Source organism: Aythya ferina (assembly GCF_964211825.1).
Source record: "Aythya ferina genome assembly, chromosome: 21".
Classification (NCBI taxonomy): Eukaryota; Metazoa; Chordata; class Aves; order Anseriformes; family Anatidae; genus Aythya; species Aythya ferina.
In genome coordinates this window covers 6,657,509-6,672,384 of record NC_140319.1, presented here as the reverse complement: position 1 = coordinate 6,672,384, position 14,876 = coordinate 6,657,509, and the positions used below count along the sequence as shown (strand labels likewise).

At 45.7% G+C, this 14,876-nt stretch overlaps 1 protein-coding gene across 7 annotated transcripts in view; it reads left to right on the top strand.

Annotated features, from left to right (window-relative positions):
* Window positions 1-14,876, top strand: part of CAMTA1 (calmodulin binding transcription activator 1) — a 329,904-nt gene that overhangs the window by 17,368 nt on the left and 297,660 nt on the right. For all 7 annotated transcript variants that reach the window (XM_084495064.1, XM_084495063.1, XM_084495060.1 and 4 more), the window contains one exon: window positions 9,449-9,567. In XM_084495064.1, the coding sequence (XP_084351190.1) occupies window positions 9,449-9,567 (119 nt within the window). The remainder of the gene's footprint in view (window positions 1-9,448; window positions 9,568-14,876) is intronic.

Here is a 14,876-nt window from a genome sequence, read left to right as displayed (position 1 = left end):
AAAACTGTGAGATTGTAGTTGTCACCAAAAGCACACCCAGGTTTGCTTTTTTTTCTTTTCATTTTGGGCTTTCTGTGCTAATGCCACCTGACTTTTGCTATGTAAAGCCCAGCCTGTGTATGTTCAGTTGTATGCAGATGAAGCCGTGGCTTTAGAGTCGTGCAGATGAGCACTCCTTGACGTGAAAGGTAATTTGACCTTTACACTTGTTATTTAATGTGGCTTTTATCGCGTTCCTTATGGATAATTAATTTTTGGTACTCGGCTGAAGTTTTTTTTGTTTCTTGAACCGTTGGGACCTGATTTGCTCCTCCAACGCAGCGCTGTGTGCGAGCTCCTGGCAGAGGGACCCTTGCGGGCAGCATTTAAATGTGCCCAGGCTGCTGCTGCGGCCGGGTGTTTGCCTGAGCTCCCTGGCAGCTGGGTCCTTCCTCTGGACCTGTGTAGGGCACAGGAGCGAGGAGCCGTGCACAATCAGCTCCCCGGGGTGACCCCGTTCCGAGGTGTGTCGGGCCACGAGCCGTTCATCCCCTGGGCTTAAACTGCCGGAACGTGCAGTGGGAATGGTGCTAAAGCGTGGGTCAAGGCAAGTGCTTCAGCAGTAATACTGATGCTTGAGCGGAGGATGTCATTTGCTTTATTTTTATTTTATTTTTTTAACATTATAAACAAAAAGATAGCAGGTTGGTTGTATAGAATAACCCTGCTTTTGTTTGGGGAGCAATCTGTTCCTCTCCGGCCAGCGTGGCACAGTGAAAAGGAGCCTTGTGGGCTGCGACAGGCTGTTCTGCAGAGCCTGTCGGGCTCTGAGTTTCCTGTCACGCTCCAGTCAGCAACGCTGGTGTAGGGCTGGCAGCCGAGAAACCTCTGTGGGTGCGAGTTCCTGGTGACACTGTGACCTCTGTGCCTAACGCAGGAGGGATCTGCACGTCCTGGGGGGCTCAGATGGGTTCCTGCTTTGGTCTCCTTGTGCAGGCCAGCATCGGCCCCAGGGACTGAAAGCTCCTCGGGCTCCTTGCGGCAGTGGTTTTGTGGCTTCTGCAGCTCTCGTTGTGTTCTGTGTCTCTGAACCTAAATGGGAACCCGAACTGAGCCTGGGAGAGGCCATCTTGGTGGCTGGGACGGGCTCTGGGCTCAGGGCAAGTGGTTCTCTCCAGAAAGGGAGGGGGGAGAAAAAGGTCAAATTGAGGAGAACACCAAGGGAGGAGAGAGAATCTTCTTTAAAAATGTATGTTTATTCTAATCAACTGGTATCTGAAACTATTAACTTCAAGATAAAATAGAATAGTGCCCACGTGCAAATGGTGCATCTGGCTGGGGAGCTGCCCCTTCCCTTTGTTACGCCCGCTCAGTCTGTAGGCGATTGTTGAATCTCCCGTTAATTCCGGCTGGGTCAATAACCGGGTAAGTCGTTGGGTGGAATTTCTCCTGGTGATTCCTGTATGAGCTGGAAGAACCAAAAAGGTGTTTCCACAGAAATGCCTGCGATGGTCCCGGGATGATTTGAGTTCGGATGTGCTCGAGTGCCTGTGCACGTCACGGATGAAGCAGAACGGGCGCTGGGTCAGTGCTGGCAGCGTTTTGGCCGGGATACTGGAGACACGGGCTGTAAATCGCCAGTTTCTCCGGTGCTCTGGCATTTCTGCCTGGTGTTTGCTGGGGAGCGATCTCTCGGGGTGTATCTCTTGGGGTATTAGCGCTTCTGTGCAAAATCCTGCCCTCTGGCTGCCTCTGGTCCATCACTTACTTGGATCTGCCTGCCAGCGGGTGTTAAACCAGGGCTCTTCCCTGGCCTCCTCGTTGGGGAGGAGGAAGGCAGCGCTGCTGTGGGTGAGCGTCCTGCCCTTGTGCAGAATTTTGTTCCCGTGCCTGAAGCTGCCGTGGTCAGCCACGGGTAATTATCGCTCCACTCTCTACCTGGGATTGGCACCGCGCTGAGGATTATAGCATTGAACATCCATTTTCCTGTGGAAGTTTGGGTCGTGTCCCTCTTGTTATTTATTCACTTGTCAGCAGCAGAGCACGAGGTTTTGGGGCGCGAGCTGTGCAATTAGCTGGGGCTGCCATTTTGCTGTAGCTTGCCTGGGGAAGTTCCCACCTCCAGAAACCTGTGGGGGGAGTAAATGGGGATTCTGGCAGCTGGTCAGGTTTCCTTATTGATACGAACAATGAGGAATTAAGCTTCAGATATTACTGAGCACTTAACTCTTTGGGAAACGTACCTTTTGGAAACAAAGCCTTTGCAGTTTTGTTGTCAGACAGCAATTATTTGCTTCCCTCCGTGGAAGCATTGCATAACGTTTTCCTTAAACGAGTCTTGGCTCACCATAGCCGTGATGGATTGTGGAGTTTGTGCCTCGCTGGCCGTGCTGCTGTCTGTCTCGGTCAGCTTTGACTCAGGGTGAAGAAGCAGAGTTTGACTCAGGTTAGTGTCTCTTTTACCTCAGAATTTGTGCCGAATTTCAGCAGTTCAAATTTCCCAGCATTTCTGTTGTCAAGGGCCTCTTACTGAAGTTATAAACCCATACAGAGGCAGAGGGTCTGGGAACCGGCAGCGTGGTTTCAAAAAGCTCCTTCCTTTTTTGAAGCAGCAGGAGCTGGGTGTCTGTTTGAGGTCTTTTTTATTTTTTTATTTTTTATTTTAAGTAATGCTGGTGTTGATAACAGTTCTATGTGCAAGATTTTTGATGTAAAGTGCGGGTCTCGTGTAAAGCTGTTCTTTAATCCTAGCCTACAGCTCTCATTTTTAATGTTTTTCCCAAACATTTTTACCCCAAGTGTTTTTTTTGGGGGGGTTATTTGCGTGGTGTTTTTTAACTGCTGCCGTGGGAAGGTTTCTTACAGGTGTTGTAACTGAGAATTAATTCGCTGTATCAGGAAACAGTGAAAGTACTGTGTAAAAGTAAGGTTAAATCAAATGTTTTCAGAACTCGCCAAGACCGGGCACTAACTTCACTGATATTTTTAAGAGCTTCTCCTCAAACACGCAGTCTTTTCAAGAGCTGCTCGGGAGGCTGCGCGTTGCTGAAGGAGGAGATGAAGGAAGGGGAAGAGCTATCCCAATTCTCTGCCCAGGCAGCCTTCAGAAAGGGAACTGGAATGTGACCTTCCTTTTTTAGTGTCCCTTCTGTCTCTGCTTCAATAAACCAAATATATCTGCAGGGAAAAAAAACTTCCACGGAGTGAAATGAGGCTAGTGGAGTGCGTGGTGGAAGGCAGTGCCTCGTTAATGAAGGCACAGTGCTTCCAGTAGCTTCTTGTGCCTTCAGAGTTTCCCGGCTTCCCTCTTCCACGCCTTGCTGAGACTTTTGTTTCCACTTTTTTCCCCCTTGCTTTGTCTTGTTTTCATCCTCTGCAGCTTGCTGAACCCCTTTGGCCCCGTGCTGTGTGTAACCTGTTCTAAACCCTGTTGAGGTTAAAAGGCAGGAACGCCTTGAGGTGCTGTTACAGGTGCTGGTTCTCTGTTAACCCCTCCTTTTGGGGCAATGCTGAAGGATCCCACTTCCCCGGGGAGCACAGAGGAGTGGTCCCTGCCCTCGGTGAGCAGGAGCAAAGTGGCAGCACTGGGGTGCTGCCGTCACTGCTGGCCGTGGAGAGCTCGGCGTCCTCCTGCTCTTGTCACACTGTCGGACCAAAGGGGTTTGGTTTTCTCCTGCCAGCTCTCTGGAGACTGAAACTGTTCATAGCTAAAATAAATAATTAAAAAAAAAATGCATGAATGGTGCTGCCATGGCGCGTAGAGTCAGAGTAGCGCTGTGAAAGTGGAGTCACAGATGGGTTTTTATAGAAATAGAATTGCAAAATTTGAAAAGGATAAATGACAAAATGTTAATTACTGTGGGACCAGAAGCCGGCTCTGATGCAGTGTTATAGCTGACTGAAGTTGGAGAGGTTTGCAATTTTTTTTTGCAACTTTACCATCTCTCCTTTACTGCCTTGTCTGTAGAAGTCAGCGTAGTAAGTTTGCTACAGCAAAAGTAATTAATTTCACTAACTGTAGCCAATAACTGGGGACTCATGGAAAATTTGTGCTAACATTCAGAAAGTTTGTAGCATTAAAAACTAAAAATTGAAAAATTGGCCGTTTGTTTTTGCTAGGCTTGATTAAAAATACCCATTTCTTCATTGTTCCATTGCAGTCGAATCTGATGAAATCTTAGTGAAAACCAAGGAACGAAGGAATCGATGACAGGTCTGAAACAAACGAGTTGTTGGCTCCAGCAAGTGTTGGTCTGTTTGTTCTGTTGTACTTGTCATGTTTAAAAGCAACACTCTGAAAGCCATGCATAAACATCTTCCTGAAATGCAGGGAAAAAAATTAAGTAGCTGCACCATTCTCCTAAAGTTTGTTTTCAAAATAAAGGTAGGTCCCTGCCTTCTGGGTTTAACCAAAATCTCCTTTGTCTCGGATGTTTAGCAGGGGGATTTGCCCCCTGCCCACGTGGCTGCCATGGGAGGCAAAAAGTTGGAGTTTGTGGAATAGAGGTGGCTGTGCCTGGTGGTTCAGTTCTGTAGAACGATGTTGTGTAAATTGAATTCAGCTCTAACACGTCGAGGAACTTTGCTACGTGGAAAGGATAAAATGACCGACAGAGCGTGCGTTGTTGTGGGGACAACCAGGGCTGCAACGTGCAGCAGCGGGTTTTTAGCTGTAATTGCATTGCTGACGGTTTGAGAATGGTTCATGGAGCTTGTCATGGCATCAAAGGATTTATCAAAAATATTCCAAGGAGCTAGGTTAGATCCAATAACTTACCAGAGAAAAACGATTTCATTGTTGGGCCTCAGTGCTCTGCTGTTCGCGGTATTTCTTCCTAACACCGTCTGCTTTCCCTTGTGCCCAGTTTCCCCGCGGGAAGCAGTTGGAGCTGGGCATGTGCTGTTGTTGTGTCCCCTCCTCTGGCTCCTGTGTCACTGGGTCTGCCTTTCCTGCCGCCCTACCCTTGGCCCCAGGCCTCCTCCAAGCCCTCAGCGGGGGCGTTGTGGTGGGGGAGTTACATTAACAATACATGAATTTCTTTTGAACAAATACAGATGTTTTAACTCTTATTCTTGTCTTTTTCTTCTCATATCATCTTTTGAAAAGTGAGTGGAAACTCAATAGCTGTTGGAAGAGCAGTGGTTTTGGGGTTTTGCTTGTTTTGCTTTCCACAAAGGGGAAGAGCTTCAGAAAAGGCACTGGGATGAGAAACGCAGCTTGGGAGGAAGGACGGTGGAGTTCACACCTGGCTTCAGGCCTCGGTACAGTCACGTCTGGACTTTCTTAAATAAGGCTCACATTCATTATTTTCCTCATGAGGAGGAACTGCACGGGTTCGTACTGCCTTTTGTCGAGGGCTGGGTGCTGCAAGTAGCCTGAGTCTCCTGGGCTTGTGAACATGACTTAACCTGGTTCTGCTGCTTAAGAAGCTGTAAGGAGCTAAATGGGATAATTCCCACCCATACTCTTATTATTCTTGTTATCTTGACGGCCTCCCATGCCATTCATGTAGCTAATGCTGACAGCGGAGTGTTAACTGGGTGTTTTACACAAAAACACCTGTTGGGAACACACAGCTGCCTTTTACCTCTTCTGTGAGGTAGTCTAGCAAATGGCTAACACTGAAGTTATTACTTCATAAAAGTGAGTTTATAAAACTTGTGTTTGCGATTTTATGAGCTTATTCTTTATATTTATATCCCGAATAGAACTGTCTGCGAATCAGCATTTGATCAACACCCATTCAGACATTTCTGTATTCCCCAATTATATGTTATATTGATAAACTGTGGTGCTTAAATGGTTTAGAGAACTAAATTCACCTTCTGGATCACAGAAAATTTAAGAACCAGTTAAAAAAAAAAGGGGGGGAGGGGGTGTTTGGAGAGCAGGGGTAGAACAGAGGCTCGCTGTGATTTGCTGTTGTGAGCTTTAAAGTTTTATGGCCCATGTTGCATCCCCTGGGAGGATAAAGTGCAAGGAGCATGAACAAACCCATAAAATTACGAAGGGTTTATGTGGTATAATTAATATGGAACTTTCTATGAACTTTATAATAGTTGTACTTTCTTAATTTCACATGATTTTTGTCTCGCTAATGAGTAATCCTGAAGACTGCTAATGGAACTCAAATTTCGGGTTTTCATACTGAATTACGATGAGATACGTTACATGAAATAAGGCAGCCTACAGAGCTTCCTTATTGTAATTTTCCAAATCAGCTGTGCATGCCTTGGGAGGCATTTTTGAGCTGTGGCCAGCTTTACACTAAAAAAAAATAAAAAAAAATCCCGTCGATAGAGCTTTACTGGCAAATCCTTCTTGTGCAAGCGCAGCTTTGCTTGCCAAAGCACTTTTTATTGACACTGGGTGGGTTTGCAGATCACAATGTCATAAGTCACATCCATAGCAAAAATCATACAAAGGTGCAAGTTCAAGTACAGATCTGGCTTGCACTTCCACAGGAAAATCAAATAAGCATTGTGAAATTGCAAATTCCTTTTCCTCTGTAGTTAAAAAAAAAAAAAAAAAAAAAAAAATTGAGCCCTAAGTAAATGTGCGCTACTCCCTCTGGGATCTGGTGGTTGCTCTGTAATTCAGATGTGAGTAGGGTTGGTTCCCGTTCCTGCAACTTCATCCTAAGGCTACGTGGTGGATGGGTGATGGGTGGCTACATCAGGCTGCCTAGAAATGTTGGATTTGCTTCAAACCCAAGGATGGTTACTTTTTTTTTTCTCCACCTCCCTGAAGATTGACATGTTTCAGTTGAAATGGTTGCGTCTGTGAGGAACAAGAGTAGCAAGGTGATGTTTGGAAGAATTTGAGCTCCTGAAAAGTCAGTGCTGGCGATCTGTAGATGGCAAACGCTTCCTGAGGAAGGAAGCTGAATCAGTGGGGTGGAGGTCCAGGGGCGACCAAATCTGCCAACACCAGTGGGTGCAGCTGGGAGAAAATCCTTGTCTTTTGTGCGAAGCTTTGCCATTTTATCTGCATAGACTGTCCTCCATTTGGAAACAGAAGCACTGCCAAGCAGTGCAGCTCTATATTCAAAGTCCAAGAAACAAAGCTGTAGTAGATACGTGCAGAAGGACCATTCTCAGGTTTAGGATTGTCGAATGATTCCGCTGGATGGAAAGGCAACTGACTTCTGAAGCCAGTGTGTGAGCATCATTTGGGGTGATGCGCTTTCTCGCTCAATCTTTGTAGCCAGCTGGTCAGTGCCATCATTTCTCCAGGCCAGACCTGTGTCAGAGGTGATGGAATTCAGCATTCTCTGCGTGCTGTGTGACTCTGTGCGTTTCTGACCGTGCAGCTGGACAATCCTCTCACAGAACGGCAGCCCCCCCATGTTGGACCCTCTCACATCAGGGATGCTGACAGTCGTTTTCAGTGTTGGGTCTGTATTTTTTGTTTTTGAAATGCCATAATTAAATGCAGAGAGGGGGAGCGTACACAAGATAAGTCACGTTACAGGGTGATGAAAAGCACCTTCCATTGCTGTGCTGATACAAAGCCACGGGCTGCTGGCAGTGCGAGTTGGAGGGTTTAAAGTTAGCAAGTTCTGGTAACTTACACCAAAACCTTTCTAAGGGATCTGTCCATAGGCACTTTCTGGATTATTAATGCTAATGACTGATGACAGTGGGAGAAAGTAAAATGAGCTGAATAATTGTGGGTCTGCCAGCCCTGCAGAATGAAGGGATGATATAGGACTCGCCTGATGCGGAGGTAAGGGGAAGTTACGCACTTAATGACAATTAAAATGTGCCCGTGGAAAATAAGCTGATGAGATGCAACTGGGGGTGTCGTTTGACTGATAAAAGCAATAACATGCGATGCAAAATGCTTTGCTGCCTTAATGAACCGAATGTAGCGCAATGCAATATTTTGAATGAGAAATGAAAACGCTATGAAATTAATACAGGGAATGGTAAGCAGGTACTGGCTCCATGGGACGGCAGACCTGAATACAGGTGCGACCTTCGGGGGGTCAGCTTCTGTCCTCTGCCCTATGTGAGCTGCTGTGCTCGTACCCCGCAGGTCCCTGGGTGCCGTGCCCAGCACTGCGTGACCCTGCTCGTGCTGCCGAACACCCCCGGCGGTGGGGCTAACGCCGCGGCACCGTGCGCTTCCAGCAGCTCGCCGAATGTGCGGTGCTCATAAATCACAGAACAGCTCACGTTTATCCTGCACATCACTGCTTATCTTGTAAACTCATCTGCTGTGCTTGCACGAGTAGTTGATTTAACAGCATGTATATTGTTGAACTTGACACATCCAGGACTATAATCAAGCTTTAAAAATACCAGGGGTGTGCAGCTACTAGTGCGTGTTCCTAGGCTGCTTTCTAACGTGATTGCGGCACGGATTCGCTTCTGTTTGCTACAGGTCACAGCAGATTTCAATGTTGTACATAATTACACAGGAGTTTTATCATGAAACTGGCATCTGCTCAATGGCATAAAATGATGAGATGCGTTAGAGGGAAAAGTTAATATTCCAAATGTGAAATTACTGTGAGTTAATTTTGTAGGGTGAAGCCTGGCTGAGGAAGGCTGCGCATACGAGATTCTGGGCAGTGGTGTGCAAGGAGTGTGAGAACAGTTAAGGAAAGTGAGGGAAGCTTTAGAAGGAGAACTGATAAAACCTTCGTGTAGTAGCTTGGGTGCCTTGTCCTGCTGTTCCCCTTTTCAGCAGGGACCTGTGCTTCTGGGACATCTGCCAGGCTGTTGTTGGGGCTCTGGGTTTTTTGGGGGTCTCTTTATTTTTAAGGGACATCAGCGCACCTTCCATCTATCTTTAGCAACAAAAAAGAATGATTTTGTGTTCTTTGGTGTTACTGCTATTGCGACACCTGAGTGTAGTGAGGCAGGAAGATTTCCATCCTTCTGCCTCGCTCATTTGGAGGAACTACATTCACTTTCTGAGCTGTCATGGAAAGAAAAGTAACTTGTTTTCAAACAGCTACCGTGCGTTATAGGGTTTTAAATGAACTAATAGACCTCCAGTTGCATTTCTGCTGCAGCTTGACAAAATTATAGCGGGTACAAGAGCTCCATGGTTATTTACTTGCAAATCCTGTATAGTGTGAACTTCATTTACGACTTTCCCGGCAGGTCATACTGCTGTGGTCACAGCTTCTATAATGTTTTGTTGTTATTGCTTGTAAAAAAGCCTCTCAGAGGGAAATAATAAGCTAGAATAGTCACAGGTAAGCACACACACACGTGCTTGTGCACAAATCCATCACAGCTATTCTCTTCACAACCGTACAGAACTAAACAGTATTTTTATTTCTGAAATAGAGGTGGAATTTCAGCAGAAGGCTGTATTCGTATTTGCAATGGCACATTACCTGCTATTTGACAAGTGAACTGCTAGATTTCCACCTTGTGTTACAACTAGGATCTGCTAACAGAAACCACCTCTTCTCTTTTGTATATATCACGTGTATTCTCCTCTTTCTAGATGATCATGGGAACAGCAATGGCAGTCATGTAAAAATCTTTTTACCGAAGAAGCTGCTTGAATGTCTACCAAAATGTTCAAGTTTACCGAAGGAGAGGCACCGCTGGAACACTAACGAGGTAGTTAAATCTGCTACTCTTAAACATACACATTTTCTTGATGCTTATATATTGTTTTTTTTTTTTTTGAGTACGTGCCATGTTAGTTACAGAATATAAATTCAGTTGTTCTGAAACCTGTTGTTTAAATAATAAAATCATATTAAATGTTAAAAATGAGCTTTAAACTAGACTTAAAGGCAAATGTGGAAGCTGACTAATGTACAGTAGGAGTCTGTTGCTCACGTGTGTGTCACTTGTCTGAGTCAAATTTTGTATCATCTTATTGGCACATTTCAAAATTGTTTAAAATGTGGTATTTTGGTAGTATTAAACAATGTTACCTTGCTATTGAAAATGTATAAAGACTTCAAAAATAAAAACAAACAACCAACAAACCACTACCACCAAACAACCACAAAAACCCCAAACAGTGCTTATTCTTTCTTGCAGAGCACTGTTCCCTGGATAATTAGCCTAACTAGCCTAATTTTTGAGCAGTCTGGTTAAGGACAGAAGACACAATCAGATGTTTTTTACTGGAATCCAGTTACTCCGAATGCATTAGTTTGCTTATCTTCTGTTAACCCACACATCACACCTGTGTTCATTGATGTGAAATGAAACTTAGATAAATTCAGGTGTGTGGTGGTCCTAGGTAAAGTTGCAGAACAGTCCAAGCTGTCTAAGATCCCTTGCCTTTATTTCGCTGGGTAGAAAGGCTGGAAGTGTCAGATGAGGCAGATGAGAATTCAGCATTCTGGACAGAGATTTTTGGCCGTGTTAGGGAAGAGCAAAAAAGCATAATCCTACGCCTAGATAAACTCCTGGAAAACTTGGGTTATTTACAGGGGAAGAGGTAACTTAGCTTAGAGAGTACGTTCGCTGCCCCACCTGGAAGTTTAAATCTGTTCAGTGCTACAAAACTTGATTTTTTCTTAGAGTATAATTGAATAATAATGCTGGACTACATTTCAGAGTTGGTTCCTAAGGGATTGTATTTCCAATCTGACTACGCAGGGGTTCTGAATGTGCTGGAGAAGGCACAAGATATTAGTTATTGAAGGAAAAAGCATGTTTTATAAAGCGGTACTTAAAGAATCCTTGTGTTAACTTCAAAGCCACCAGTGCTGCTTGCAAGGCGTCTCACCAGCAGGCAGGTCTGTAGGATCACAGACTATCCCAGGGTGGGAGGGAATCAAGGATCCCAAGGATCATTGACTCCAGCTCCTGGCTGTGCCCAGGACTGCCTGAAAATTAAACCCTGTGTCTGAGAGCGTTGTGCTGAACTCCAGCAGGCAGTGCCTCGAGTACCTTAGGGATGTGATGGTGCCGGGAGGTTGATGCCCTGCCTTGCTGGGGCTGGGACGAGGCAGTCCTGCTGTGGGCTTCCCCCTGCAGGGCAGGGTGCTGGGGCTGTGAGAAGGGATGCGGCCGGGGCTGTGCCCGTCTCCCACCCAGGGGCAGCTGGCAGCAATGCTTTTTTTGCTGCTTTGTATGGAAATGTTTCAAGGAAACCTACCTGTGGCTTTTATACACAGTTGTGTGCCCTTACAGCAAAGTGCAAACGCTTTCAGCCAGCGGGCTGAGCCCATCTAAAGGGGGTGTTACACGGTAACCTGGCGGGAGGGCTCCGCTGAGGATTTTGTTGTCTGCAAATGAGATGCTGCAAACGCTCAGTGCAGAGGTCAAGGAGCAGCTGGGCTTTGCTCTTTCGTCTACCAGGGCATCACCATGGGAACACGGGCAAATAAGTTTCGGATCATTTTCATCTGTAGACTGAGGATAACGGTCATCCATTGCTGTGGGTTGGGTAATGAGGCTGGAGAAGCAATACTCTTTGAGAACTGGATACCTTGTGCTTGACTTCACATTTACCAAAACAGTGTGGTGAGCAGCCAGGAGTGGAGCATTTAAAAATGCCTAGAACATGTTACTGAGATGTTTGCTTTCAGTCAGATTATGCAGTTTTAACTAAAATGTTTGATGGAAATATATTTCCATATCAAGATGTCATCTCTCCTTAAATCAAGTTTATGGTGTTTTTATATTTCACAGTGAAGGAAGTGTTCCTTCCAATTTAATTTTTTTTCCCAGTGACACAAAATCCTAAGTCTAGCCAAGCCATTTAATTATAGATTTACATTTTTGAGTTGCCTGTGAAAGCGTGTGCGCTTTTATTTGTTTAGCTTTGGGGGGAGATAGAAAGGGGATTTTCATATGGTTTCTCACATGAGGGCAAGTTAGTTAATTGCCAAAAAATTCAGTAGAGCTGTGTGTTTGTGAGGGTGCCCTGCTCTTGGGTTTTAGCTGCCATTCGTTCTGACCTGTTCCAGTATTTGTGTCCTACAGCTGGCTCTAGTTCCTGGGCTCCCCCAGGGGCAATCCTCTGAGTGTGCTCTCCTTGAAAAGGGCTGCGGGAGGGGGCGCAGGGCTGGGTGGGAGCCGTGCTCCGGGGGGTTTTGGGGTGCCTGCCTTTGCCTGGTGCTCCCTGTCACTCTTCTCTCGAGCCGTCCCCTAACAGAGAAGGCAAAGATCAGTGGCTCATTAACTGGAAATCACTTCAGGCAGCAAGAAACGTTGTCTGCAGGAAATTCATCCTGCTGCTTCATGTAGAACGATCAGATTATCTAGGAATTGGGAGCTTCCCACACTGTTGTGCTATTTCAGTGACACAAATAGGTGCAGGGGCTGAAGGGTGTTGATGTAACCTTGTCTTTGTACAGCGCTTGCCAAAAACCGGATTGCAGTTCTGAGCAGAGATGCTTTTCATTAATGGAGTTGGCAGCCGCAGTCATTAATCATCCTTGTAAACACTTAATGACACAGTAAAAGAAAGACGAAAAAGTTAAACATCCAAAATGTAAAATATTACTTAGAGCTTCTGTTTCTGGCCACGTTCTGTATTTACGTTCTCTGCAGGGAAAACCCCAGACTTGCCATGGTAGAAAAACATAGTTATACTTGTTAAATGTGCTCAGGCTTTTCTGTTAAATGTGCTCAGGCTTTTCTTTGAGGGTCAAGCAAGAAATGCCATTTTTGCGGATGGGGTATTTCACACTTTTTTTTTCCAATTTAGTTTTTAGAAATTTCAGGCTTAGTTATTGCTTGACAATATGCAACTAAGTGTAATTGCAAAACATTTTGGATGTTATTTAGTGTAGGAGTTCTTTAACTTGTTAAAAAAAAAAAAAAGTAAATTTGGGACTGAGTATAGCCACTGTACCGTGGCATTTTATGTGCTGCTGCACTGAAGTGCTTACTGCAGCTGTATGTTTGCATGCATTTGTTTAAACTTCTTAGAGCAGCATTCCAGTTTTCACCTAGAGAGTTTTATTTGTTGCTGTGGAAAGTCAAGGTACAGCGCTGCATTAGTGAATTTCAGTTGCATGCTCGTTTACGTCTCTGATTCGCTCCTGCATTTCTGCTTTGCTTGCAAGCTGGTGACATTCTTCCTTTCCACTTGACATTGAGTTATTTCTCATCTTTTTTTTTCTTCTCAAAAGTGCAGAGAAGATTCGGAAGGTTTGCAGAATTGCGTGAGGGTCATCAGGGACCCAGGCTGATATGGGAAGTGAGTGTGGAGCATTTGGGCTAGCTGTTGGGCTAGCACAGAGTAGGTATAAGTGATATCGTTGTCTGCCACCTGCAGCTCAAGTTCCCCTTAAAACCCCAGGAAGCAGGGGCCAGGCAGCCAGTTACCTCTCCGGCTCTGTCCTCACGACTTCATTGATCCCTTTTTCAATTTTTTGTTTGTTTGTTAATGCTTTTAGGTGTATTTCAGAATTAACACTTCTATCTGAAAATGAGAAACCCCTATTTGTTTTTGGGTGGCCCTGGCCAGGATGATGTGCACTACATGAGCATAGCAGTTCCCACCTTACTGACCGAAGGAGCTTAACGGGTTACAAATTCATGGGTTTGAGAGCAGGCACATGGGATAGCTGGAACAGGAAGAAAATCTTGGATTACCTCCACCAGAATGAATGCAAAGTTTGATATTTGAATGTAAACTTTGTAATAATGCTTAGGGCCATTTCCATGCAGGCTTCATCATCACTCCCGGTAGAGCAGGGGTCCCGGCATCCCCTCTGTGAGACGGCACCGCTTGGGGATGCTTTCCCAAGATGGCAAAACTCTGAAAAATCAACCGTGCTCATTACGACTTTGTGAGGACAGCAAAATTTTCCAGTCTATTTTATTGAATGCTTCCCAGTAAGCTCCAGTTAACTCAGATATGTTTTGCTGAAGTGCCAGGTTTCCTGAAACAATGGGCTGGCTGCTGGAAACCAGCACTGCAGTTGTGGGGCAGCCAGCACTTACCAAGCTGGAACGCCTTCGCTGCCTGCATCAGTCCTGTGATCTCTGAAGAGCAACAAGAATATTTAATTTTGCCTAATTGCTTCTGCTGCCCACGTGATGACGGAGTATAAACGTCCTGCAGTGATGGTATCAAGTGCTGTTAGCAGCAACTTCCCTGCTCCCCGTTCTGCCCCGGAGGTCTGGGGCTGGGCAGGGCTTGGAGCTGAGAGCTTTGTGCTGGGCTGGCGGCTGAAACAAGTTCACTTCAGCTTTCGGGAGTAAACCAGGTTGAGGACAAACTGCTTGCTATGTGCTGGACCAGGCAGAGCATCCGTAAGCCCTGCAGGCTGCGGTCACGCGTCCCTTGGCAGAGGGCGGCCGCTGCCTGGCCCTGCCCGAGGAAATCCTCGCGCTGCCAGCTTTGGTAGAGCTCACCCTGCTGCCAAGTGTGCAGCCCCTCTGTTGGCTCAGGCACGGGAATGTAAGAAAAAACTCTTCATTTGAAGGAGAAAAAGCTCTGAACGTGAAATCAGAGGGAAACGCTTTTCCACGCTGATTAGAGCAGAATTGGGCACAAGCTGTGTGTGTACCTGCCCGACGCAGCCCGGCGCGTGGGGGCGGTTTCTCTCACTGCGTGTGTGGTTATGATTTCAGGCTGATCAGTGAAAGAGATGGAAATTTGTTTAACAGAAGCACTTCATTATGGGTTTATTTTGTGAAATTAATGAAATTCTGTGCTTTGCCTAATGTACAAAGCAGGAAATCTGCTATTGGCGTTGCTTTTGCAGTTTCTCAGTCATGTTTACATAATTAGCAAGCGTTGTGTGCAGGCTCAGTGATTGAGCAGAACCGAAAGGTTATCGTTCCCAGGAATTTAACAAAAGCCGAGTAATACCTGTTATGTGCTTTGTGCTCTGGCAGAGAAAGATTCCTTGTCTTCCTCTTGGGAAAATCTGACTTTTTCCTTCCTTTTAGTTGAATGTTAGGGCCAACGTTGAAATTGTCTGAGTCTTAAAAAATGGCTGAGG